This window comes from Oncorhynchus tshawytscha, linkage group LG21 (genome assembly GCF_018296145.1).
Source record: "Oncorhynchus tshawytscha isolate Ot180627B linkage group LG21, Otsh_v2.0, whole genome shotgun sequence".
In the NCBI taxonomy this organism is placed as follows: Eukaryota; Metazoa; Chordata; class Actinopteri; order Salmoniformes; family Salmonidae; genus Oncorhynchus; species Oncorhynchus tshawytscha.
In genome coordinates, this window is record NC_056449.1 from 27,971,854 (window position 1) to 27,996,293 (window position 24,440).

A 24,440-nucleotide genomic window follows, 5' to 3' on the forward strand; every position below is an offset into this window, starting at 1 on the left:
CAGTTCACCCAGAGGTATAGGATGATGGTGTGTGTAATGACTGAAAGTGATGCCAGTGATACAGTAGGCCTAGGCTACTGTAGGTTTATGACGGTATGGAGAGGAGTGACTGTATAATGTAATCTGGGCTGCTAGGTATACTAGGACAGCTCTCATAACACTTTCCTAATCCTATATAGCTAATCCATATGCTACTGCTACAACAGTTCTCTGCACAGCAACAGGAACACTCGGATGTATGACTATCAAACATACCACAACAATGGACAGGGTTAGGAGAAAGTTCACGTCAAAGTGTGGTCATGTAGAAAGTTGTAATTACATTTTCCATTGTGTTTTGACAAAAAAAGAAAGAAATGTCGCTTGTATTATAAACGTGCACTATCTTACACATAGCAAACATGTTTTAATTTGTAGTGGCTGTTTATTTTTGTTTCTTTGTCAAATGGTTAATTCACTCTGATCTGTGTTTTACGACAATGTTCATTCAACAGCTTTATTTTACAAGTAGGATGTTCATAGATAGTAGACTACCGACCTTTCACCATAATTCCACCAGGGTTCGCCATTGCATTACACCTGAAAGCGCAACGAACGCCCGTCCTACTGAATTGACCATTTCTAACTTGTTTATAGTATATCTTGATCAATCGGATGCATAGGCTACAAACAACTGAATAAGTGAATTGTAATATAAACATTGTTACAAACGTCTAGGCAAGGAACCCCAGTGCGCACAAAGTAGTCTAATATTTTCCATCCATCTCAAACCACCTACTCATTTGTCATTGAGCGACTTTCTTTTCTGGAAACAAACTCACTGGTAAAGGTGGTGATTGTTCCGGGTAGGCCTAAAGCACTAATGAAATGTGTTCGTTAAGAAATTCCGGTGTGGTTTTGCAATGTGCTTACCACCAGCACTAACTGAAAAAGTGAGATAGAGGAAGAGAGAGGGAGGGGAACTGAAATGACGAACACAATGGATTCAGTATTTAGTAAAATTGCTTTAATAATGTAGGATATATTTTATTTATATTTTTTATAGAAGTTTGTAAATTATTTATGCGACACCATGGACTCTAACATAATGGACATTCTAGAAGAATTCATGGAAAGTGCGTTGGTGACTTGGGTATGTGTCAAAGCTTATTTAAATCCCTTTCAGATGCTATAGTAGTAGACCTAGATATACGTGATGATGATAGTCTTTTATAACATATAAAAACACATAGCCTATTGCTGTTGTTTTGCTTTTATGAAGTATCAATACATACAAATCCTGTAAATAAACGACGTGTACATTTAAAAACACATGAGATTATGCATTTTGTAAATAATGTATAACTCTTCATTTACAAAACGTATAACAACACGAATGGGTTGAACTTGAATCAGATGTAAATGCTTGTCATAACTTTTGTCATACCAGCAAACAACACTTAGTTCTCAAACTTCTCCTTTTCACAGCTTTCTCTACAATGGCTCATAGAATGTATCTTGTTGTTTTACCTTTATATCTGTGACTTCCTATTCCCTTTCTTATTTATTTCTCAGTAAAATATGACCATCTCGGGTTTCATTGATCTACACCACAGATTCCATATAGCAGTTTTCTCTGTTTGCAGTGATCCCCATGTGGTCTCCATATACATTATTTAGGTTGTACAGTGCCTTCGGAATGTGTTCAGTCCCCTTGACTGTTACCGCATTTTGTTACGTTACAGCCTTATTCTAAAATGGAATAAGTTGTTTTCCCCCCCTCATCAATCTACTCACAATACCCCACAATGACAAAGCAAAAACAGGTTTTTAGAAATTCTTACTAATTTATTCAAAATCCAAAACCCATTTACGTAAGTATTCAGACCGAGTCTTCTTGGGTATGACACTACAAGCTTGGCACATCTGTATTTGGGGAGTTTCTCCCATTCTTCTCTGCAGACCTTCTCAGCTCTGTCAGGTTGGACGGGGAGCGTTGCTGCACAGCTATTTCCAGGTCTCTCCAGAGATGTTCGATCGGGTTTAAGTCATGGCTCTAGCTGGGCCACTCAAGGACATTCAGAGACTTGTCCCGAAGCCACTTGTGTGTTGTCTTGGCTGTGTGCTTAGGGTCGTTGTCCTGTTGGAAGGTGAACCTTTGCCCCAATCTGAGGTCCTGAGCGCTCTGGAGTAGGTTTTTATCAAGGATCTCTCTGTACTTTGCTCCGTTCATCTTTGCCTCGACACTGACTAGTCTCCCTGCCACTAAAAAACATCCCCACACCATGATGCTGCCACCACCATGCTTCACCGTAGGGATGGTGCCAGGTTTCCTCCAGACGTGACGCTTGGCATTCAGGCCAAAGAGTTCAATCTTGGTTTCAGACCAGAGGATCTTGCTTCTCATGGTCAGAGTTTTTAGGTGCCTTTTGGCAAACTCCAAGCGGGCTGTCATGTGCCTTTTTACTGAGGTGTAGCTTCTGTCTGGCCACTCTACCATAAAGGCCTGATTGGTGGAGTGCTGCAGAGATAGTTGTCCTTCTGGAAAGTTCTTCCATCTCCACAGAGGAACTCTGGAGCTCTGTCAGAGTGACCATTAGGTTCTTAGTCACCTCCCTGACCAAGGCCCTTCTCCCCCGATTGCTCAGTTTGGCCGGGCAGCCAGCTTTAGGAAGAGTAAAACATCTTCCATTAAGAATGATGGACACCACTGTTTTCTTGGGGACCTTCAGAAATGTTTTGGAACCCTTCCCCAGATCTGTGCCTCGACACATTCCTGTCTCTGAGCTCTATGGACAATTCCTTTGCCCTCATTGCTTGGTTTTTGCTCTGACATCCACTGTCAATTGTGGGACCTTATATAGACAGGTGTGTGCCTTTCCAAATCATGTCCAATTAATTGAATTCACCACAGTTGGACTCCAATCAAATTGAATAAACGAATCTCAAGGGCGATCAATGGAAACAGGATGCACATGAGCTCAATTTCGAGTCTCAAAGCAAAGGGTCTGAATACTTATTTAAATAAGGTATCTGTTTTTAATTTTTAATATATTTGTAAACATTTCAAAATACCTTTTTTCGTTTATCATTATGTTGTATTGTGTGTAGATTGATGAGGATATTTATTTATTTAATCCACTTTAGAATAAGGCTGTAACGTAACAAAATGTGGAAAAAGTCAAGGGATCTGAATATTTTCCGAAGGCACTGTTTATTATGTTTCGATAGAATTTAGGGCTCGATTCAATCCGTAGCGCAGAATATCTGTGTTGTGGCGCGGTTCACATTTAAAGGTCATTTCCGATTGAGCCAACATACACTACATGACCAAAAGTATGCTCGTCAAACATCTCATTCCAAAATCATGTTTATTAATATGGAGTTGGTCCCCCCTTTGCTGCTATAACAGCCTCCACTCTTCTGGGAAGGCTTTCCACTAGATGTTGGAACATTGCTGTGAGGTCGAGCACTGATGTTGGGCGATTAGGCCTGGCTCGCAGTCTAGTCTGCGTTCCAATTCATCCCCAAGGTGTTCGATGGGGTTGAGGTCAGGGCTCTGTGCAAGCCAGTCAAGTTCGTCCACACCAATCTTGACAAACTGTTACCATAAAGTTGTAAGCACAGAATCGTCTAGAATGTCATTGTAGGCCGTAACATTAAGATTTCCCTTCACTGGAACTAAGGGGCCTAGACCGAAGCATGAAAAACAGCCCCAGGCCATTATTCCTCCTCCTCCAAACTTTACAGCATTGGGGCACATAGTGTTTTCCTGGCATCCGACAAACCCAGATTCTTCCGTCAGACTGCCAGATGGGGAAGTCATGATTCATTACTCCAGAGAACGTGTTCCCACTGCTCCAGAGTCCAATGTCGTGGAGATTTACACCACTCCAGCTGACACTTGGCATTGCGCATGGTGATCTTAGGCTTGTGTGCAGTGCGGCTGCTCAGCCATGGAAACCCATTTCATGAAGCTCCCGACGAACAGTTCTTGTCCTGACGTTGCTTCCAGAGACAGTTTAGAACTCTGTAGTGAGTGTTGCAACCGAGGACAGACCATTTCTACGTGCTTCAGCACTCGGCGGTTCCATTCTGTGAGCTTGTGTGGTCTACCACTTTGCGGCTGAGCCGTTGTTGCGCCTAGACGTTTCCACTTCACAATAACAGCACTTGCAGTTGACCGGGGCAGCTCTAGCAGGGCAGACATTTTACAAACTGACTTTTTGGAAAGATAGCTTCTGATGACGGTGCAATGTTAAAAGTCACTGAGCTCTTCAGTAAGGCCATTCTACTGCCAATGTTTGTCTATGAAGATTGCATGGCTGTGTGCTCAATTTTATACACCTGTCAGCAATGGGTGTGGCTAAAATAGCCAAAACCACTAATTTGAAGGGGCGTCCACATACTTTTGTATATATAGTGTATACAGCGTTTACTGTGAATGCAGTCTCCGCGACATTAATTGTTGATCGCGCTATAAAACGGATCTTCACCGCTACGGATTGAATTAAAGGCCCTAATAGGATGCCCCCTCCCTCAGGTACAGCTCTTTGATGGTGTTGTGGACAGGGAGGAGAATGTCATGCTCTTCAACCAGTACATGGAGGTGAACTCCAAGTCCCAGAATTCCCATGACCGCTACCTGAGGCTGACCAATGGGATCTTTCTCAACGAGGTCATGAGGGTCATGTAAGTTCACACCTTTGCACAGGCCTCAAATGTCACAAGCAGGAAGTACACATTCCATAGCATGTAGTGTATACTGAAGGATTCAATGTAATACATTTATTTTACTTTACCTGATCAAAAGTATTATAGCTGGTGAAATACTGGGCTGGGATAGTTACCTCTGCCAAGAGGTGAGAGCTTTTATGGCACAAGTAGACGTGCACACTGGCACACTGGCTCAATCCCCACTCTGTCTGTCTGTCATTCCCAGAGACCCCAACCCCAAGCTGGAGCATTTGTACCGCAGTGGGAGAGATGACCAGATGCTCCGAGTCCAGAACTTCTCCATCCTCAACCGACACCTCAGGGCCTTCTACCAGGTATTGGTATTTGTGTCATGATTTTGTTTGATACACAATCACATCTCAGAGTAATTTACCCACACAAGGTCCAGACTTGAGCCTAGGGAGACATCCAGGAAAATCTCTGCGAGAAATGAACTTTAGTCCAATACAATGTACAAAATACACAAAAACATGAGTCTTCACTGTTTGAGTTCAAGTCATTCAAACCCTCTGAACAGTGGAGTATCATGGGAGGGACACCAGCAAGTTTCAAATAATATTCTGGGATTTATTTAGAAATGTTTTGGATACAATCTATTGACAGGACTGTTTGTCATGACAACAATTCCGTCTTGTCTGATGTTGCTACGATGTCATTTGGTTTTTTGTGGTTTCACTTCTTGCTTCGTGTTTCCTGGTCACACTGGCAGGGCTGTGAAACCTTAAACCACCAGCAGCATGTGGTCACTGCAGCCTAATTTCTCTCTACCAGGGCTTGTGTCTGAGAACTAAATATAGTCATCGTACTACGTAGAAACATACATGAACAAATTGGCCTACTTTCCCCTCTGATGTCATCTGTGTTTATATTCTAAACTGAACTAAACTGGAAGGTTTTGTCATTTCAATGTTGATTTGAATACAGTAACTGCAATGTGGTTAGGGAAATTTCAATAAATAAATCTTTGAATCCTTTCAAGCTCTCCCTCTGATTCTGTCTACAGGAAGACCTACGGCAGCTGATTCTGATGCCTCTCCCGAACATTGCCATTTTGGGGCAAGACCCCCTAACAGGTAAAAAGAGCCAGTTGAAAGTACAGAATCTCTGATTGGGCTTCTATTTTGTCTATGAGAGTATGATGGGAAAAAGAGAGTCATATGAGTGGTATCTGTGTCTTCAGAGGCAGCAGTGGAGGAGTTGAGGAGATTGCTCCTGCTTTTACTGGGATGTGCTGTACAGGTGATTTCTCTCTCTCTCACACACACACAAATACACACGCACACAAATACACACGCACACGCTCACACACACAAATACACACAAATACACACGCACACGCTCACACACACACACAAATACACACGCACATGCTCACACACACAAATACACACGCACACGCTCACACACACAAATACACATGCACACACACAAATACACATGCACACGCTCACACACGCACAAATACACACGCACGCTCACACACAAATACACACACCACACACCACACACACACACACATACACACACTGAGCCAACTTAACTGACTACTCTTTGTTGATCAACAACAGTGTGAGAGGAAGGAAACATTCATACAGCAAATCCAGTCGCTGGACATCGAGACTCAAACTGCCATTGCCAACTGTATCCAGGAGGTCAGTTCAGTTCCCTACTCATTTATTCATATCCACTATTAACGTTCACCACGTCAGCCATTTTGTGCTGGAAGGCTCAGTCACATACTGTTATTACCATAGAGGGGTAAGAAACTGTTGTTCCTGCAGGTGACCCAGGACCCCAGAGCGGTGCTGCCGCTGCAGTGGGAGGAGCTGGGAGGGCTGGAGGGGGTGGAGCTACAGGTGTTGTTTGGCTCCATGGCCAGACAGATCCAAGGCCTGCTGGCACAGAGGGACACACACCTGGAGGTACACAGACAAATACTCACAAATAGGTCCAGAACAACAAAGAGGAATCGAATGATGAAACCAGGCCTTTCAGCTTCTATAGGAGTGTATTCCAAATGAAAGTATCACTGTGTCAAACCTGATTTAAAAAGCTCTGAGTGTTTCTTCCTCTCCGAGATTCACACAGAACCTGATCCTGATTTCATCACCTTCCTATCATCTCTCTCCGTCTCTCTTTTTCCTTCTGTCTCTCCCTCCGCCCTCTCTCTCAGACGATAGCAGAGTTGTGTTGGAAGAGTGAGGTCCAGCAGGCTGAGTCTGTCATGGCAACCCGAGGTGGTCACGTTGACGAGCAGCCCCAGGGTCTGGCTGTCCAGCTAGCAGACAGCAGGGCCAAACTACGACGCCTCAAACAAGAACTGTAAGACGTGTGTGTATGCTTGTGTGTGTGAGACCGTCATGTCAGTGTGTGCATCAAAACGTTTTTAAGTTGGAGGAAGACTTTTCTTTGAGAGATGTCTGGTAACTGTTAGAACTACATACAGTGTTGTCCATTTCTAGGGAATACAAAGACAAGTGTGTGTTTAAGGTTTTTAAATTGGAAGAGGACTATTCTGTAAGAGGTGTCTGTAGTTTAGTAGTACAATACTATTGCAATAATGACGTCTGTTTCTAAAGAGAAGACAAAGGGGATCAACTATTGGATCACAAGCAGGAAGTACAAACTATGGACGAGCAGCTGAAGAAACTTCAGAAAGAGGTAAGATTTTCTCTGGTATCACTACCAGTAACTGGACCAGAACTTTCTGCTACTTTTGTCCTCCTCTAACCTCACCTCTATCTTGTGTGTGTTGGGCAGAACCGCAGTCTTCAGGGTGAGGTGCGGGGAATGCGAGCGTTGCGTGACGAGCTGGACTGTCTTCGTGACCGTGCAGGCAGAGCCGAGCAGCTGCAGACAGAAGTACAGAGCTGCACTCATAGACTACGCAGCCTGGAAGTCACTCGCACACAACTGAAGGTATCCCCTACACCACCAATACACTGTTTAGTACACAGAGACACTATTGAGGGTTTCTATACCTATATACCACACACTGTTTAGTACACACACTGTTTAGTACACAGAGACTCTACTGAAGGTATCGCCACCAATACACCACACACTGTTGCCACACACAGGCATAATTGAAGGTACCACACCACCTCTACCGTCAACCACACTCAGCTGATGGTTGGCCCATTCCCAAAACAACCCTCAGCCCCTTCCCCCTAGCTACTTCCCTCTGTGTTTGCAGATGGGCTTACAGTAGGTGAGCTCCCTCAATAGTGATAATACTTTGCAGTTTCTTCAGATCTGTACATACCTGTAGTGTTGGTGCTAGGTATTGTAGGTGCTATGCCTTGTTTTTCTACTGGGACATTGAATGCTGTTACCTGTCTCTGTCCCCTGTCTGTCTCTGTCCCTATCTCCTGTTTCTGTCTCTATCCCCGGTTTCTATTCCCTGTCCCTGTCTCTTTCTCTGTCTCTATCCCCTGTCCCTGTCTCTTTCTCTCTCTCGGTCTCTATCCCCTGTCCCTGTCTCTGACTCTTTCTCTCTCTCTGTTCTATCCCCTGTCCCCGTCTCTCTCTGTTTCTATCCCCTGTCCCTGTCTCTTTCTCTCTCTCTGTTTCTATTCCCTGTCCCTGTCTCTGACTCTTTCTCTCTCTCGGTCTCTATCCCCTGTCCCTGTCTCTGACTCTTTCTCTCTCTCTGTCTCTATCCCCTGTCCCCGTCTCTCTCTGTCTCTATCCCCGGTCTCTGTTTCTATTCCCTGTCCCTGTCTCTTTCTCTGTCTCTATCCCCTGTCCCTGTCTCTTTCTCTCTCTCTGTTTCTATTCCCTATCCCTGTCTCTTTCTCTCTCTCGGTCTCTATCCCCTGTCCCCGTCTCTCTCTGTTTCTATTCCCTGTCCCTGTCTCTGACTCTTTCTCTCTCTCTGTCTCTATCCCCTGTCCCCGTCTCTCTCTGTTTCTATTCCCTGTCCCTGTCTCTGACTCTTTCTCTCTCTCTGTCTCTATCCCCTGTCCCCGTCTCTCTCTGTCTCTATCCCCTGTCCCGTCTCTCTCTGCGTCTCTGTCCCGTCTCTGTATGGCGCCCCCCCATAGGAGCAGCAGCAGCTGTGTGTGGCACTGCAGGAGACCCGGGTCCTGCTGGAGGAGCAGCTGGCGGACACACGACAACGCTGCTCGAGCCTACGTGAGCTGGAGAGGGACAATCTACTGCTGCGACGAAGACTCATAGACCTGGAGGGGGTAGGTAATGATGGTAATGTGTGTGTGGTAATGTGTTTCTGAATCACAAGTAAGAAATTTGGTATCTGCTGGTCGGGCTCACGTAGATATTTCCCCTAATTTGTTGGTGTCTGTGTGTGTGTAGGAGCGGGATACTGAGAGGCAGAGGGTCGATGAGCTGTTAGAGATGAATATGGGCCTGGAGGCGGAGCTTAGACAGGAGCTTAGACATAACAACAACAATACAGGCACGATGACAGCGGCTCCACATTTCCACCAATTGGAGGTGGAGTCTGACGAGGAGGCTGGGCTAAGAGTGGAGCTAAGAGAAGAGATTGGTCAGTCAGTCTGCCTGTCCGTTGTGTGTCTTTTCAGTTAAATTAATTTTATTATTGTCAACGACCCCTCCTCTCTAATTCAAATTCAAATAAGCTTTAATGGCATGAATGGTACCACTGTTGCCAAAGCAATGAAATATATATCCCTCCCTCTCCACTCCCTCTCTCTCTCATTCTCTCTCTCTCAGATCTGAAGCCTCTGAGTGTGGAGGTGGGCGAGGCATCGTCACTGAGGCTTCTGGGAGCTGAGAATGAGAACGCTGAGCTGAGGAGACGCCTGGAGGACCTGCAGTCCGAACAGGAGTTCAGGGGTCAGAGGGTAAGGGTCACGAGAGTCGATCTATCAAAATGGATTGAGTCTAGGTTAAACCTCCAGGGGGCAGGCAAAGGCAACAATAGCAAGGAACAGTAAAGAAGAATGAGACTCTACACAGGGAGCCTTGTGGCTTGCCAAGTACTTGTATTAGTGTCCAGGCTAAGGGCACTGCTATTGGAGGATCCAACTGTCTGCTATATTTTGCAGCAAGCTGATTTGCCGGAGGTGAGGGAGGAGCTGGCCTGTCTGGATGCAGAACATCAGAATACGCTAAGAGAGGTGAGCTGATGTGACCGACTGTGTTAACCCTCTGAGCTAAAGCCTAGGCATTAGGAGGCTAACAAAAGTATTTAGGTCTAAGAGAACGCTATTCATCATGTGGGTCACTAAACCATTACAGTGACGTTTACAGTGCATTCAGAAAGTATTCAGATCCCTTCACTTTTGCCACATTCTGTTACAGCCTTATTCTAAAATGAATTAAATTTTTAAAAAAATGTCCTCATCAATCTACACACAATACCCCATAATGACAAAGCGAAAACAGGTTTTTAGAAATGTTTGCAAAAAAAAAATAAAAAAATAAACAGAAATACCTTATTTACATAAGTATTCAGACCCTACGAGACTCGAAATTGAGCTCAGGTGCATCCTGTTTCCATTGATCATCCTTGAGAGGTTTATACATCTTGATTGGAGATGGGAGAGGCAGGGCATGCAGCGCGATATTTGTCAGAAATAGAACTGACTTCTATTTTACCCCTTGGCAACGCAGACGCTCGTTGGCGGGCACGAGCAGTGTGGGTGCAATAATTGAATAACAGATTTCTACATTTATTTTGCGACACGAGTGCAGGCACAGGCGACGCAAGCGATGTAGTCAGCCTGTCAGACCATGAGAAACAAGAATCAAGCGTCACGTCTGGAGGAAACCTGGCACCATCCGTACAGTGAAGCATGGTGGTGGCGGCATCATGCTGTGGGGATGTTTTTCAGCGGCAGGGATTGGGAGACTAGTCAGGATCGAGGGAAAGATGAACGGAGCAAAGTACAGAGAGATCCTTAATGAAACCTGCTCCAGAGCTCTCAGGACCTCAGACTGGGGCGAAGGTTCACCTTCCAACAGGACAACGACCCTAAGCACACAGCCAAGACAACACAGGAGTGGATTCGGGACAAGTCCCTGAATGTCCTTGAGTGGCCCAGCCAAAGTCTGGACTTGAACCCATTCGAACATTTCTGGCATCATACCCAAGGAGACTCAAGGCTGCAATCACTACCAAAGGTTCTTCAACAAAGCACTGAGTAAAGGGTCTTAATACTTCTATAAATGTGGTATTTCAGTTTTTATTTTTAATACATTTGCAAAAATATCAAAACACCTGTTTTTTCTTTGTCATTATGGGGTATTGTGTGTAGATTTATGAGGGGGAAAAAGTATTCAATCCATTTTAGAATAAGGCTGTAATGTAACAAAATGTGGAAAAAGTCAAGGGGTCTGAATACTTTCCGAAGGCACTGTATCTAGATGTGACCTCACTGTGTCGTCCGACATGTATCTAGATGTGACCTCACTGTGTCGTCCGACATGTATCTAGATGTGACCTCACTGTGTCGTCCAACATGTATCTAGATGTGACCTCACTGTGTCGTCCGACATGTATCTAGATGTGACCTCACTGTCGTCCGACATGTATCTAGATGTGACCTCACTGTGTCGTCCGACATGTATCTAGATGTGACCTCACTGTCGTCCGACATGTATCTAGATGTGACCTCACTGTGTCGTCCGACATGTATCTAGATGTGACCTCACTGTGTCGTCTGACATGTACAGTGCCTTGCGAAAGTATTCGGCCCCCTTGAACTTTGCGACCTTTTGCCACATTTCAGGCTTCAAACATAAAGATATAAAACTGTATTTTTTTGTGAAGAACCAACAACAAGTGGGACACAATCATGAAGTGGAACGACATTTATTGGATATTTCAAACTTTTTTAACAAATCAAAAACTGAAAAATTGGGCGTGCAAAATTATTCAGCCCCCTTAAGTTAATACTTTGTAGCGCCACCTTTTGCTGCGATTACAGCTGTAAGTTGCTTGGGGTATGTCTCTATCAGTTTTGCACATCGAGAGATTGAAATTTTTTCCCATTCCTCCTTGCAAAACAGCTCAAGCTCAGTGAGGTTGGATGGAGAGCATTTGTGAACAGCAGTTTTCAGTTCTTTCCACAGATTCTCGATTGGATTCAGGTCTGGACTTTGACTTGGCCATTCTAACACCTGGATATGTTTATTTTTGAACCATTCCATTGTAGATTTTGCTTTATGTTTTGGATCATTGTCTTGTTGGAAGACAAATCTCCGTCCCAGTCTCAGGTCTTTTGCAGACTCCATCAGGTTTTCTTCCAGAATGGTCCTGTATTTGGCTCCATCCATCTTCCCATCAATTTGAACCATCTTCCCTGTCCCTGCTGAAGAAAAGCAGGCCCAAACCATGATGCTGCCACCACCATGTTTGACAGTGGGGATGATGTGTTCAGGGTGATGAGCTGTGTTGCTTTTACGCCAAACATAACGTTTTGCATTGTTGCCAAAAAGTTCAATTTTGGTTTCATCTGACCAGAGCACCTTCTTCCATATGTTTGGTGTGTCTCCCAGGTGGCTTGTGGCAAACTTTAAACGACACCTTTTATGGATATCTTTAAGAAATGGCTTTCTTCTTGCCACTCTTCCATAAAGGCCAGATTTGTGCAATATACGACTGATTGTTGTCCTATGGACAGAGTCTCCCACCTCAGCTGTAGATCTCTGCAGTTCATCCAGAGTGATCATGGGCCTCTTGGCTGCATCTCTGATCAGTCTTCTCCTTGCATGAGCTGAAAGTTTAGAGGGACGGCCAGGTCTTGGTAGATTTGCAGTGGTCTGATACTCCTTCCATTTCAATATTATCGCTTGCACAGTGCTCCTTGGGATGTTTAAAGCTTGGGAAATCTTTTTGTATCCAAATCCGGCTTTAAACTTCTTCACAACAGTATCTCGGACCTGCCTGGTGTGTTCCTTGTTCTTCATGATGCTCTCTGCGCTTTTAACGGACCTCTGAGACTATCACAGTGCAGGTGCATTTATACGGAGACTTGATTACACACAGGTGGATTGTATTTATCATCATTAGTCATTTAGGTCAACATTGGATCATTCAGAGATCCTCACTGAACTTCTGGAGAGAGTTTGCTGCACTGAAAGTAAAGGGGCTGAATAATTTTGCACGCCCAATTTTTCAGTTTTTGATTTGTTAAAAAAGTTTGAAATATCCAATAAATGTCGTTCCACTTCATGATTGTGTCCCACTTGTTGTTGATTCCGAGGCCGAATACTTTCGCAAGGCACTGTATCTAGATGTGACCTCACTGTGTCGTCCGACATGTATCTAGATGTGACCTCACTGTCGTCCGACATGTATCTAGATGTGATCTCACTGTGTCGTCTGACACATTAACTGTTCTCGTCATTGTCTACCTTCCTCTCCACTCTCAGTTTCAGAACGTCAAGAATGAAAATGCCACTTTGAAAAAGAGCCTGGAACTGCTGTTGACAAAGCGTCAAAGTATTGAGGAAGAAGGAGAGAAGGAGGAGAGGGGAGAGAAGGAGGAGAGGGGAGTCCAAGGTTCTGAGTCCTCAAGAGGAGAAGGGGAGGGTACTGCCCGGAGAGGGTTGGACAGTGAAAGGGGAGCCAACATCATTAGAACCCAAAGAGAAGCTGGAGTTGGGGCAGAGCTGCTCCATCCTGAAGAGAGAGAGGTGGAAGCAGAGGATCAGGTGCTGAAACCCAAAAAGAGAGAAGAAGAAGCAGAATGTGAGAAGATAGAGAGAGAGATAAAATATGTTACAAATGAGAAGGAAGATGATCTTGGGAAGGCAGATATTGACAGGAAAGAGATACAAGCCCCCAGCCCAGCCACTGAAGAAGAGAAACTACCAAAAACAAAGGAGAGAGAAGACAAAGTGGAACTCAGTGAAAAAGACGTGTGTGTGTTCCCTGGGCCTGAAGTGGAGCGCCTGGCCTCTGAGCTCCAGCAGGCCCTGGAGGAGGCTGACAAGCAGGTGTCTGTAGCCCAGGACCTGCGCTCCAAGCTGGGGGAGCAGAGCAGGAAAGCCTGGGAGGCTGAGCAGAGACTGGTGCTACTGGAGGCCGAGGGTCAGAGACTGAGGAAGGCTTCAGAGAGCCTGGCGGAGGCTAGGAGACAGATAGAGGTATGGAACCAATCACGAAAAAATCATTACTCTGCCAGTAGTTTCATGTACCAGACTCATAGGGCTTTCTTCCTTCACATTGCAGCTGTCATAGACAGTTACTCAATCCCTTGTCCATCCATCCATAGTCTTCCATAGAGCACCATAGTCTTCCATAGAGTACCATAGTCTTCCATAGAGTACCATAGTCTTCCATAGAGTACCATAGTCTTCCACAGAGTACCATAGTCTTCCATAGAGCACCATAGTCTTCCATAGAGTACCATAGTCTTCCATAGAGCACCATAGTCTTCCATAGAGTACCATAGTCTTCCATAGAGTACCATAGTCTTCCATAGAGTACCATAGTCTTCCATAGAGTACCATAGTCTTCCATAGAGTACCATAGTCTTCCATAGAGTACCATAGTCTTCCATAGAGTACCATAGTCTTCCATAGAGTACCATAGTCTTCCTAGTCCTCCTTACTGTAGTCTGTCTGTCAGATGGTCCGTCCCTCTGTCCCTTCCACATCATTCCTCTCTGGTGTGTGTTAGGTGCTACAGGGGGAGCGCCTGGAGATGGAGGAGGAGCTATGTCGTCTGCGGAGCCAGGCTGAGCTGCAGCGGATGCAGGCCTCGGTCATCGCTACTCTGGAGGGGGAGCGAGCCACGCTGGAGAGAGAGAGAGAGACCCTCCGTAGCTCTGTGGACACCCTACGCACTGCCCAACGCAAGGTGCCACTGCTGCAGTACACACACTATGCACTGCAAAACACACACATTACTACCAACAGAAAGATCAGGACTAGATTACACAATGTCACTGAATACTGTGATCCTGAACGCTACCTTGTTTGACAGGGTGACCAATTGGAGCTGACGACCCAAGCTCTGAGGGCGGAGCTAGAGCGCCAGGGGAGGAGTTTGGAATCCTCACGGCGCAATGAGGAGGAGCTAGAGGCGGAGCTTCGTGAGGTAGCACTAGAGGTGGAGTCTCTGACCCGGGGGCGGGACCAGGCTCTGCTGGAGGCCTTGCGATTGGAGCAGGAGAAGGAGGCGTGCCAGGGCGAGCTGGACAGCCAACGAAAGGAGCAGAGGCAGAGGGAGAGGGAGGCGGCCAGGCTGAGGCAGCAGCTACAGAGTACAGCATCAGCCCTGGAACACAGCAACCAGAGGGCCTGCAGTCTGGAGACAGAGCACAGGTGATACACAAACACCTGAAGCTGCGTGCTCACACACACACACACACACACACACACACACACACACACACACACACACACACACACACACACACACACACACACACACACACACACACACACACACACACACACACACACACACACACACACACACACACACACACACACACACACACACACAATAGCAGAAGAGGTAGCAGAACAGTCCCCTCCATGTACATACAGTGTGTTTCTGTACTATTACCATATTATGGGTCTGACCTTGTTGATCTCTCTGTCTCTGTAGGCATGTGTGTCAGGAGCTGTCTCAATCCAAGGAGCTCTGTGCTCAACTACAGGACCTGGAGCAGGAGGTCGGTACTCGGCTACAGGGTCTGGAGAAGGAGAGCCAGGAGCTTAAAGAGCTGAACACAGAAGCCCAGGATAAAATCAGATCTCTGACTCAGGTGTGTGTATGTGTGTGTGTGTGTGCCTTGAGCCTAGAAACAAGTTTTCATCCTCTCCTTTTCCCACAGGAGCTAGCCAATGAGAAGGTGCAGTCTCAAAAACTGTCCAATGAGGCTGCACGGCTGAAGCAGGAGTTGGAGAGGGCAGAGGCGGAACTGAAGACAGTTACCGCTGACCTTCTTCTTTCAGAGAAGCGGGAGAGAGATGCCGTCCCTGCTAATATCCCACCAGAAAGCCCTGCTAACACACAGCAGGCTACATCCTCAGACACACTCACATTAGAGCACCCAGAGGCTAAAGATGCCCAATCAAAGGAGGGCCACGACCTCCCTACGACCCCAAAAGCTGGAGTAGAGAAGACGGACTGGTCTCTGAGTGAACGACTGATAGACCTGGAGAGAGAGGTGTGTGTTCACCTTTCGTTATTATTTGATTTTTTTAAATATTTGCTGTGCCATATCATATGTCCTAGATAACAGAAGCTAGCTACAGTGGACCGTACCCTGTCCGCCAGTGTACCTCTCTAGGAAGAATATTCTGCTTATACCCTCATCACATATTTGTAATCAACTCACCTCCCTCTCAGAATGCAGCAGTGGGTTAGGAGAGGGAGGTGTGTGTCTGTGTGTGTTCACCTCTCAGAATGCAGCAGTGGGTTAGGAGAGGGAGGTGTGTGTCTGTGTGTGTTCACCTCTCAGAATGCAGCAGTGGGTTAGGAGAGGGAGGTGTGTGTCTGTGTGTGTTCACCTCTCAGAATGCAGCAGTGGGTTAGGAGAGGGAGGTGTGTGTCTGTGTGTGTTCACCTGACAGATTCTAATCTGCTGAGATATGCTGTGACAACTAGTCATGTGATTGTCAACATTCTCTAGTCAAATCATCTCTTTCTCACCTCCCCCTCAGAATGCAGCGGTGGGCGCAGAGCGGGAGGTGTTGCTATGCCAGCTGTCTCAGTCCCAGTCAGTCGGTAGCCACCTGAGGGAGCAGATAGACACCCTGCATCATCACTCCATCAGCCTGCAGGAGACCTGCACCAAGCTGCAGACACTCAACACTCAGCTACAGGTATCATACAGCTACTATTGTTTTATATAGTTATTATACTGAAACTGTTACCTCTCGCCACTTCAGACTGTAGTACTGTCAACTGTCTCAGAGTCACAGTGTTTGGTTTCCAACACCCCCTCCCCCCCCAGGTGGACCAGGCGGCCCTGAGCTTCCAGCATGCAGCAGTGTTGGCGAGGTGCAGCGAGAGCGAAGCCAGGTGTGCTGCTCTGGAGGCGGAGTCTAAGGTGTGGGCCAGGGAGCATGAGGAGTCATTGGCCAGGATGGAGGGGCTGAGGAGGGACCAGGAGCGAATGACAATGTTGCAGCAGAGGCAGGAGGTGGAGCTAGAGGAGCTGCTGGATAGACACTCTGACCTGAGGAGCAACAACCGTAACCTGGAGACACAGTACAGGGAGCTGGAGGGAAGGTAGGGAGCCGGAGGGAAGGTAGGGAGCCGGAGGGAAGGTAGGGAGCCGGAGGGAAGGTAGGGAGCCGGAGGGAAGGTAGGGAACCGGAGGGAAGGTAGGGATCTGGAGGGAAGGTAGGGAGCCGGAGGGAAGGTAAGGAGCTGGAGGGAAGGTAGGGAGTAGGGAGCCGGAGGGAAGGTAGGGAGCTAGAAGGAAGGTAGTGAACACAAAGTAACACTTTATGTAAAGAAGTATACATAAGGCATTCTTAACTTTATGAAACCAGTCTGATTGTAATTTCATATGCCATTGAATATATTGTAAACTGACTTGTGAGAAAAACCCTGATAAAATAACGTTTATGAAATTAGTAATGACACCTTAATGAGTGTTTAAGTGTAAGTCATAGCAATGTTCATAACTCCTTCATGTTCTCCAGGTATCAGGAGCTCCTGGGCCTCAAATCCCATCTGGAGGAGAAAGAAACAGAGATGAAGATGGAAAGAGAGAAGATGGAGGGAGAGGTGCAGAAGAAAGCGGAGAGAGAAAGAGAACTAGAGAGACTGAAAGAGGATTATGAGAGGTAAAAAAAACACCCTCTCAGTCAAACAACTAACTGCTCCATCATCACTATTCTCTTCAACTTGTTTCATGTAATATAACTTCTTGTTCTATTCAGTTCATCCCTGATCTATTCAGTTCATTCCTGATCTATTCAGTTCATCCCCGATCTATTCAGTTCAGCCCTGATCTATTCAGTTCATCCCTGATCTATTCAGTTCATCCCTGATCTATTCAGTTCATTCCTGATCTATTCAGTTCATTCCCGATCTATTCAGTTCATCCCCAATCTATTCAGTTCATTCCCGATCTATTCAGTTCATCCCTGATCTATTCAGTTCATTCCTGATCTATTCAGTTTGTCCTTGTTCTATTCATTTCATTTCATCCCTGATCTATTCAGTTAATTCCTGATCTATTTAGTTAGTCCCTGATCTATTCAGTTCATCCCTGATCTATTCAGTTCATCTCTGATCTATTCAGTTAATTCCTGATCTATTCAGTTTGTTCTTGTTCTATTCATTTCATCCCTGATCTATTCAGTTAATTCCTGATCTATTCAGTTAATTCCTGATCTATTCAGTTCATCCCTGATCTATTCAGTTAATTCCTGATATATTCAGTTAATTCCTGATCTATTCAGTTTGTCCTTGTTCTATTCATTTCATTTCATCCCTGATCTATTCAGTTCATCCCTGATCTATTCAGTTCATCCCTGATCTATTCAGTTCATCCCTGATCCATTCAGTTCATCCCTGATCCATTCAGTTCATCCCTGATCTATTCAGTTCATCCCTGATCTATTCAGTTCATTCCTGATCTATTCAGTTCATTCCTGATCTATTCAGTTCATTCCTGATCTATTCAGTTCATCCCTGATCTATTCAGTTCATCCCTGATCTATTCAGTTCATCCCATATATATTCAGTTCATTCCTGATCTATTCAGTTAATTCCTGATCTATTCAGTTAATTCCTGATCTATTCAGTTCATCCCTGATCTATTCAGTTCATCCCATATATATTCAGTTCATTCCTGATCTATTCAGTTAATTCCTGATCTATTCAGTTAATTCCTGATATATTCAGTTAATTCCTGATCTATTCAGTTTGTCCTTGTTCTATTCATTTAATTTCATCCCTGATCTATTCAGTTCATCCCTGATCTATTCAGTTCATTCCTGATCTATTCAGTTCATCCCTGATCTATTCAGTTAATTCCTGATCTATTCAGTTCATCCCTTATCTATTCCGTTAATTCCTGATCTATTCAGTTTGTCCTTGTTCTATTCAGTTCTTTCCTGATCTATTCAGTTTGTCCTTGTTCTATTCAGTTCATCCCCGATCTATTCAGTTAATTCCTGATGTATTCAGTTAATTCCTGATCTATTCAGTTTGTCCTTGTTCTATTCATTTCATTTCATCCCTGATCTCTTCAGTTAATTCCTGATCTATTTAGTTAGTCCCTGATCTATTCAGTTAATTCCTGATCAATTTAGTTAGTCCCTGATCTATTCAGTTAATTCCTGATCTATTCAGTTCATCCCTGATCTATTCAGTTTATCCCTGATCTATTCAGTTCATCCCTGATCTATTCAGTTAATTCCTGATCTATTCAGTTTGTCCTTGTTCTATTCATTTCATTTCATCCCTGATCTATTCAGTTCATCCCTTATCTATTCCGTTAATTCCTGATCTATTCAGTTCATCCCTGATCTATTCAGTTCATCCCTGATCTATTCAGTTCATTCCTGATCTATTCAGTCCAACACCAAGCAGTTGGTTGTATGACTGACAAATAGCCCGAGTTGCTGTATCACTGTCTTATTTTGTCAAGTAATTCCTTGGTTTTCTGTCTCTGTCTGTCGGTCTGTCTGATCTGATCCTATCTGGTTGTGTTGTTCTGTTCTCCCAGGCTGCAGGGCGTGCAGAGGGAGTCAGCTCAGGTACAGAGTGAGCTGCTGGCTCAGGGCTCGATGCTGCGGGGTGAGCTGAGTGCTGCCCAGCTGGAGAGGACCAGGCTGGAGGGAGAGATCAACTCTCTGAGGGAGAACAACCAGAGACTGGAGCTCTGCACTGACCGCCTCACCAACCAGTACCAGGTCAGGAGGAAGGAGTTTTTATTTTATTTCCTCTAACCCTAACCCTAAAACTAACCCTAACCCTAAAACTAACCCTAACCCTAAAACTAACCCTAACCCTAAAACTAACCCTAACCCTAAAACTAACCCTAAAACTAACCCGAACCCTAACCCTACCCTAAAACTAACCCTAACCCTACCCTAAACCCTGAGCACAAAATAGCATTGTTGCTTTTAGGGACCGGCGAAATGTCCACATTGTCAAATTGTCCTTGTTTTACTATCCTTGTGATGACTTTTGGAACACAAAAGTATATTTAAGTTAGACCACACACACACCTTACCTTGTTTACTATAAATAATTCTGAAACCGGTGTGTAGCTGCTGACCCAGCTGAAGGGGAACATGGAGGAGGAGAACCGTCATCTGTTGGAGCAGAACCAGAGTCTGACCAATCACAACAGAGACCTGATGGAGCAGAGCCTGGAGCGCAAGGACCAGCACCACTCACAGCAGAGAGAATACCAGTCAGTGCACACACACAGAGCAGAGAGAGTACCAGTCAGTACACACACACACAGCAGAGAGAGTACCGGTCAGTACACACACACACACACTCACAGCAGAGAGAGTACCAGTCAGTGCACACACACACAGCAGAGAGAGTACCAGTCAGTACACACACATACACACACAGCAGAGAGTACCAGTCAGCACACACACACACACAGCAGAGAGAGTACCAGTCAGTACACACACAAATGTAAATATCATTCTATTTTCACCTAACTTCTCATCTCTCTTCTTTCTCCTCTCCAGGGAGAAGATGGGTGAACTGCGTAGAGAGAAACAGAAGCTGGTGGAGAAGATCATGGATCAGTACAGAGTCCTGGACCCCAGCATGCCTACATCCATCAAGGCCAAGTAAAGACACACACACACACACACACACACACACACACACACACACACACACACACACACACACACACACACACACACACAGGTTGTCCATTGAAGTCAATGATGTGTCGTTAAGATTGGGGCTGTGGAGGCTGATGCCCCGCTGTAAAGATGCTGTCATGGACAGGTGGACTTGACGAGAGAGGTTCCAGTGTTTCTTCTGGACTCCTGCAATTCGTTTGGATGCAGACACAGATCAAGGCCAAATCCCTCTTTTTGTCATCATCCCCTCCACCCACTCTCTCCACCTCCCTCACTTCTTATTGATCTTGATCTCCTTCACTATGTCTCCTTCCTTCCTTTCCTCCTCCATCTCTGTAGGAAGTCCAACTGGATAGCAGACAGGATGAAGAAGCTGATTAAGCCTAAAGGAGGAGGAGGGAGAGAGGGACGTGCTCTGTTCTACGCTGCTGGCAGTATAGAAAACCTGGCTGACAGTGCAGACTACCCACCAGACACACAGACTGCTGCTGGTTCTGGTGAGACTATACAAGACAGACAGACAGAACAACAACTCGTGAGAGACCACAGACACTATTATACACAAATCCCTACATGAGTCATTTGTACTGATACTACTACTCATACGTCTCTTTCTCTCCCTCACTGTCCCCTCTATTCTATCTCCGTTACATCGTTCCCATCTGTTCTCTTTCTTCTCTCCTCCAGACCCCCGCAGTGCCCCCGTCTCCCCCTCCCCCCTGCGACATGCCACCTCTCTGGGTGACTCTGACCAGGCGGTGGGGCTGTGTGGGCTGCCGCTGCGTTCAGGTTTGGGGGGCCGTCGAAAGCTGGGCTCCCATCGAAAGCTGGGCTCCCAGTCCTTCAGTCCCGGAGACCAGAAGACTTCACCCCTCCAGCGTCTCCAATCTGCAGACAGAGTGATCTGGGAAGGGCAGAGCAGCCCTACAGACACACCCAAAACCACACTCATGACCTCAGCCAACAACAGCCAGGAGAATGTGATGGAGGAGGAAGGAAGAGGTGAGGAGGATAAAGGTGAGATGGATGAAGAGGGAGGGAGTGGGGGGAAACGGGGGAGGGAGAGGTGAGAAGGGATAACAAGGGAGGGAGGTAGTGGAAGGAAATGGGGAGAGAGGTAAGGAGGGATCAGAGGAAGGAGTGGGGGGAGAGGCGAACATGCAGGTGTGGACTATAGGGGAGAGGTGGAGGGAGGGGTTAGACATGAGCTGGCACTGATGTCCCTGACCAACCCTGACAAATTGAAGTGAAGTGACTGGTTTTGACAGGACCTCTGTGTGTGTTTGGTTTTAGCCGTGAGTGGGGACAACATTGAAGGACATCTCAACTCAGACCCCTGCTGTCAGTCCAGTAAGGATAAACCGGAAAACTAAAAGAGAATTACTACCTTTCTGCTTCAACTGGAGTTAACATGATCCTTTGCACACATCCGACCTCTGCATACAGATCTGATCTAAATCCAGATAGGGACTCAAATTAAAAAAGTGTCAAATTCAAATGTTTTGTCTGATTTTTGTAAAAGGTGCCAGAAAATACAGTATTTCCGATTCCATAGACTGTAAACAAAATGTTTTTCTACCAGCTAGTACTGTATTTGTATATATCATTGAAGAGATGCCTCTGTTCTTCTGGGGTGATAAGCAGCAGTTTCTTCTCTGTGGCCAACAGGTGTCAGTGTAGAGCTAGTTAGACACCAATACAGATCAGATGCGGGAGAATCTTTGAAATGAGAAACATGGCATGTAGGTCCATCACGACTGTAGGGCCTCTCTGGTTCCCTGCATCCCACACCAAGGAAGTAACACCTCAGCATTTCAGCTGGGGAGGGTGAGGGGGATGGAGGGATTAAGGGGAGAGAAGACTGACACTAAAGGATAAAAGCAGAGAGAGAGGCTCTCCACTGAAGCCCCGGTGAATTACGATTCAGAAAAAGACAAATGGAAGGCTAATACAATTCATGAATTATGTAGTTGTCATGGCAACATTAATCAAAATGAGGCCCCAGCCTCTGAACATTTTGTTTATGAAATTGAGATGCATCCAGCGTGAGTGAGTGTGAGTGTGGAGGATGATATTGGGCCTGCCACTCAGTCAGACATCTCCATCTGACACCTGCAGACAGACAGCAACCACAAGGTGAAAAAAGCAGTGACATAAAAACCCAGAACAAAGACAATGAAACTCCTTCTCATTCCTTACATTCAATAAAACTAAATGCATTGTACATCTGTGCCAGTAGTCATTAACATGTACGTTTGAAGAGTAGGGGTGTAAAAAAAAAGAGACATTTCTGATTCCTTTCAGCCAATAGACTAGAATAAAAGTCAAATGACATAATGTACACAGCCCAGTGGTCATCTTAACTTGTCAGTATGTGTCTGTAGTGGTGGTTCAACACAGTGCCTTCAGAAAGTATTCACACCCCTTGACTTTTTCAACATTTTGTTGTGTTACAGTGTGAATTTTAGATTTTGTGTCACTGGTCTATAAAAAATACCCCATAATATCAGTGGAAATACAGTGGGGCAAAAAAGTATTTAGTCAGCCACCAATTGTGCAAGTTCTCCCACTTAAAAATATGAGAGAGGCCTGTAATTTTCATCATAGGTACACTTCAACTATGACAGACAAAATGAGAGAGAAAAAAATCCAGAAATTCACATTGTAGGATTTTTGTGAATTTATTTGCAAATTATGGTGGAAAATAAGTATTTGGTCACCTACAAACAAGCTCTCACAGACCTGTAACTTCTTCTTTAAGAGGCTCCTCTGTCCTCCACTCATTACCTGTATTAATGGCACCTGTTTGAACTTGTTATCAGTATAAAAGACACCTGTCCACAACCTCAAACAGTCACACTCCAAACTCCACTATGGCCAAGACCAAAGAGCTGTCAAAGGACACCAGAAACAAAATTGTAGACCTGCACCAGGCTGGGAAGACTGAATCTGCAATAGGTAAGCAGCTTGGTTTGAAGAAATCAACTGTGGGAGCAATTATTAGGAAATGGAAGACATACAAGACCACTGATAATCTCCCTCGATCTGGGGCTCCACGCAAGATCTCACCCCGTGGGGTCAAAATGATCACAAGAACGGTGAGCAAAAATCCCAGAAACACACGGGGGGACCTAGTGAATGACCTGCAGAGAGCTGGGACCAAAGTAACAAAGCCTACCATCAGTAACACACTACGCCGCCAGGGACTCAAATCCCAAATGTCCAGGCCCGTCTGAAGTTTGCTAGAGAGCATTTGGATGATCCAGAAGAAGATTGTGAGAATGTCATATGGTCAGATGAAACCAAAATAGAACTTTTTGGTAAAAACTCAACTCGTCGTGTTTGGAGGACAAAGAATGCTGAGTTGCATTCAAAGAACACCATACCTACTGTGAAGCATGGGGGTGGAAACATCATGCTTCGGGGCTGTTTTTCTGCAAAGGGACGACTGATTCGTGTAAAGGAAAGAATGAATGGGGCCATCTATTGTGAGATTTTGAGTGAAAACCTCCTTCCATCAGCAAGGGCATTGAAGATGAAACGTGGCTGGGTCTTTCAGCATGACAATGATCCCAAACACACCGCCCGGGCAACGAAGGAGTGGCTTCGTAAGAAGCATTTCAAGGTCCTGGAGTGGCCCAGCCAGTCTCCAGATCTCAACCGCATAGAAAATCTTTGGAGGGAGTTGAAAGTCCATGTTGCCCAGCAACAGCCCCAAAACATCACTGCTCTAGAGGAGATCTGCATGGAGGAATGGGCCAAAATACCAGCAACAGTGTGTGAAAACCTTGTGAAGACTTACAGAAAACGTTTGACCTCTGTCATTGCCAACAAAGGGTATAGAACAAAGTATTGAGATAAACTTTTGTTATTGACCAAATACTTATTTTCCACCATAATTTGCAAATACATTCATAAAAAAATCCTACAATGTGATTTTCTGGATTTTTTCTCTCTCATTTTGTCTGTCATAG

The 24,440-nt window shown here is 45.4% G+C and overlaps 1 protein-coding gene across 2 annotated transcripts; it reads left to right on the forward strand.

The window, feature by feature from the left end:
* Positions 1 to 834: 834 nt before the first annotated feature.
* Positions 835 to 22,812, forward strand: ccdc88b (coiled-coil domain containing 88B). 2 transcript variants are annotated; one of them, XM_042303284.1, is made up of 28 exons: positions 835 to 1,132; positions 4,523 to 4,671; positions 4,922 to 5,030; positions 5,720 to 5,789; positions 5,897 to 5,955; positions 6,285 to 6,368; positions 6,498 to 6,638; positions 6,890 to 7,038; positions 7,296 to 7,377; positions 7,477 to 7,635; positions 8,763 to 8,909; positions 9,034 to 9,226; positions 9,415 to 9,545; positions 9,750 to 9,821; positions 13,081 to 13,797; positions 14,333 to 14,512; positions 14,639 to 14,979; positions 15,269 to 15,428; positions 15,498 to 15,833; positions 16,330 to 16,491; positions 16,623 to 16,900; positions 17,320 to 17,463; positions 19,356 to 19,542; positions 19,903 to 20,048; positions 20,341 to 20,445; positions 20,806 to 20,963; positions 21,154 to 21,468; positions 21,760 to 22,812. In XM_042303284.1, the coding sequence occupies exons 1-28, from the start codon at positions 1,073 to 1,075 to the stop codon at positions 21,837 to 21,839; spliced, it is 4,914 nt and encodes a 1,637-aa protein (XP_042159218.1). In that variant the 5' UTR covers positions 835 to 1,072; the 3' UTR covers positions 21,840 to 22,812. The 2 variants fall into 2 exon arrangements, with proteins under 2 accessions (XP_042159218.1, XP_042159217.1); XM_042303283.1 differs by having other exon boundaries at positions 836 to 1,132; positions 21,154 to 21,483.
* Positions 22,813 to 24,440: the final 1,628 nt, after the last annotated feature.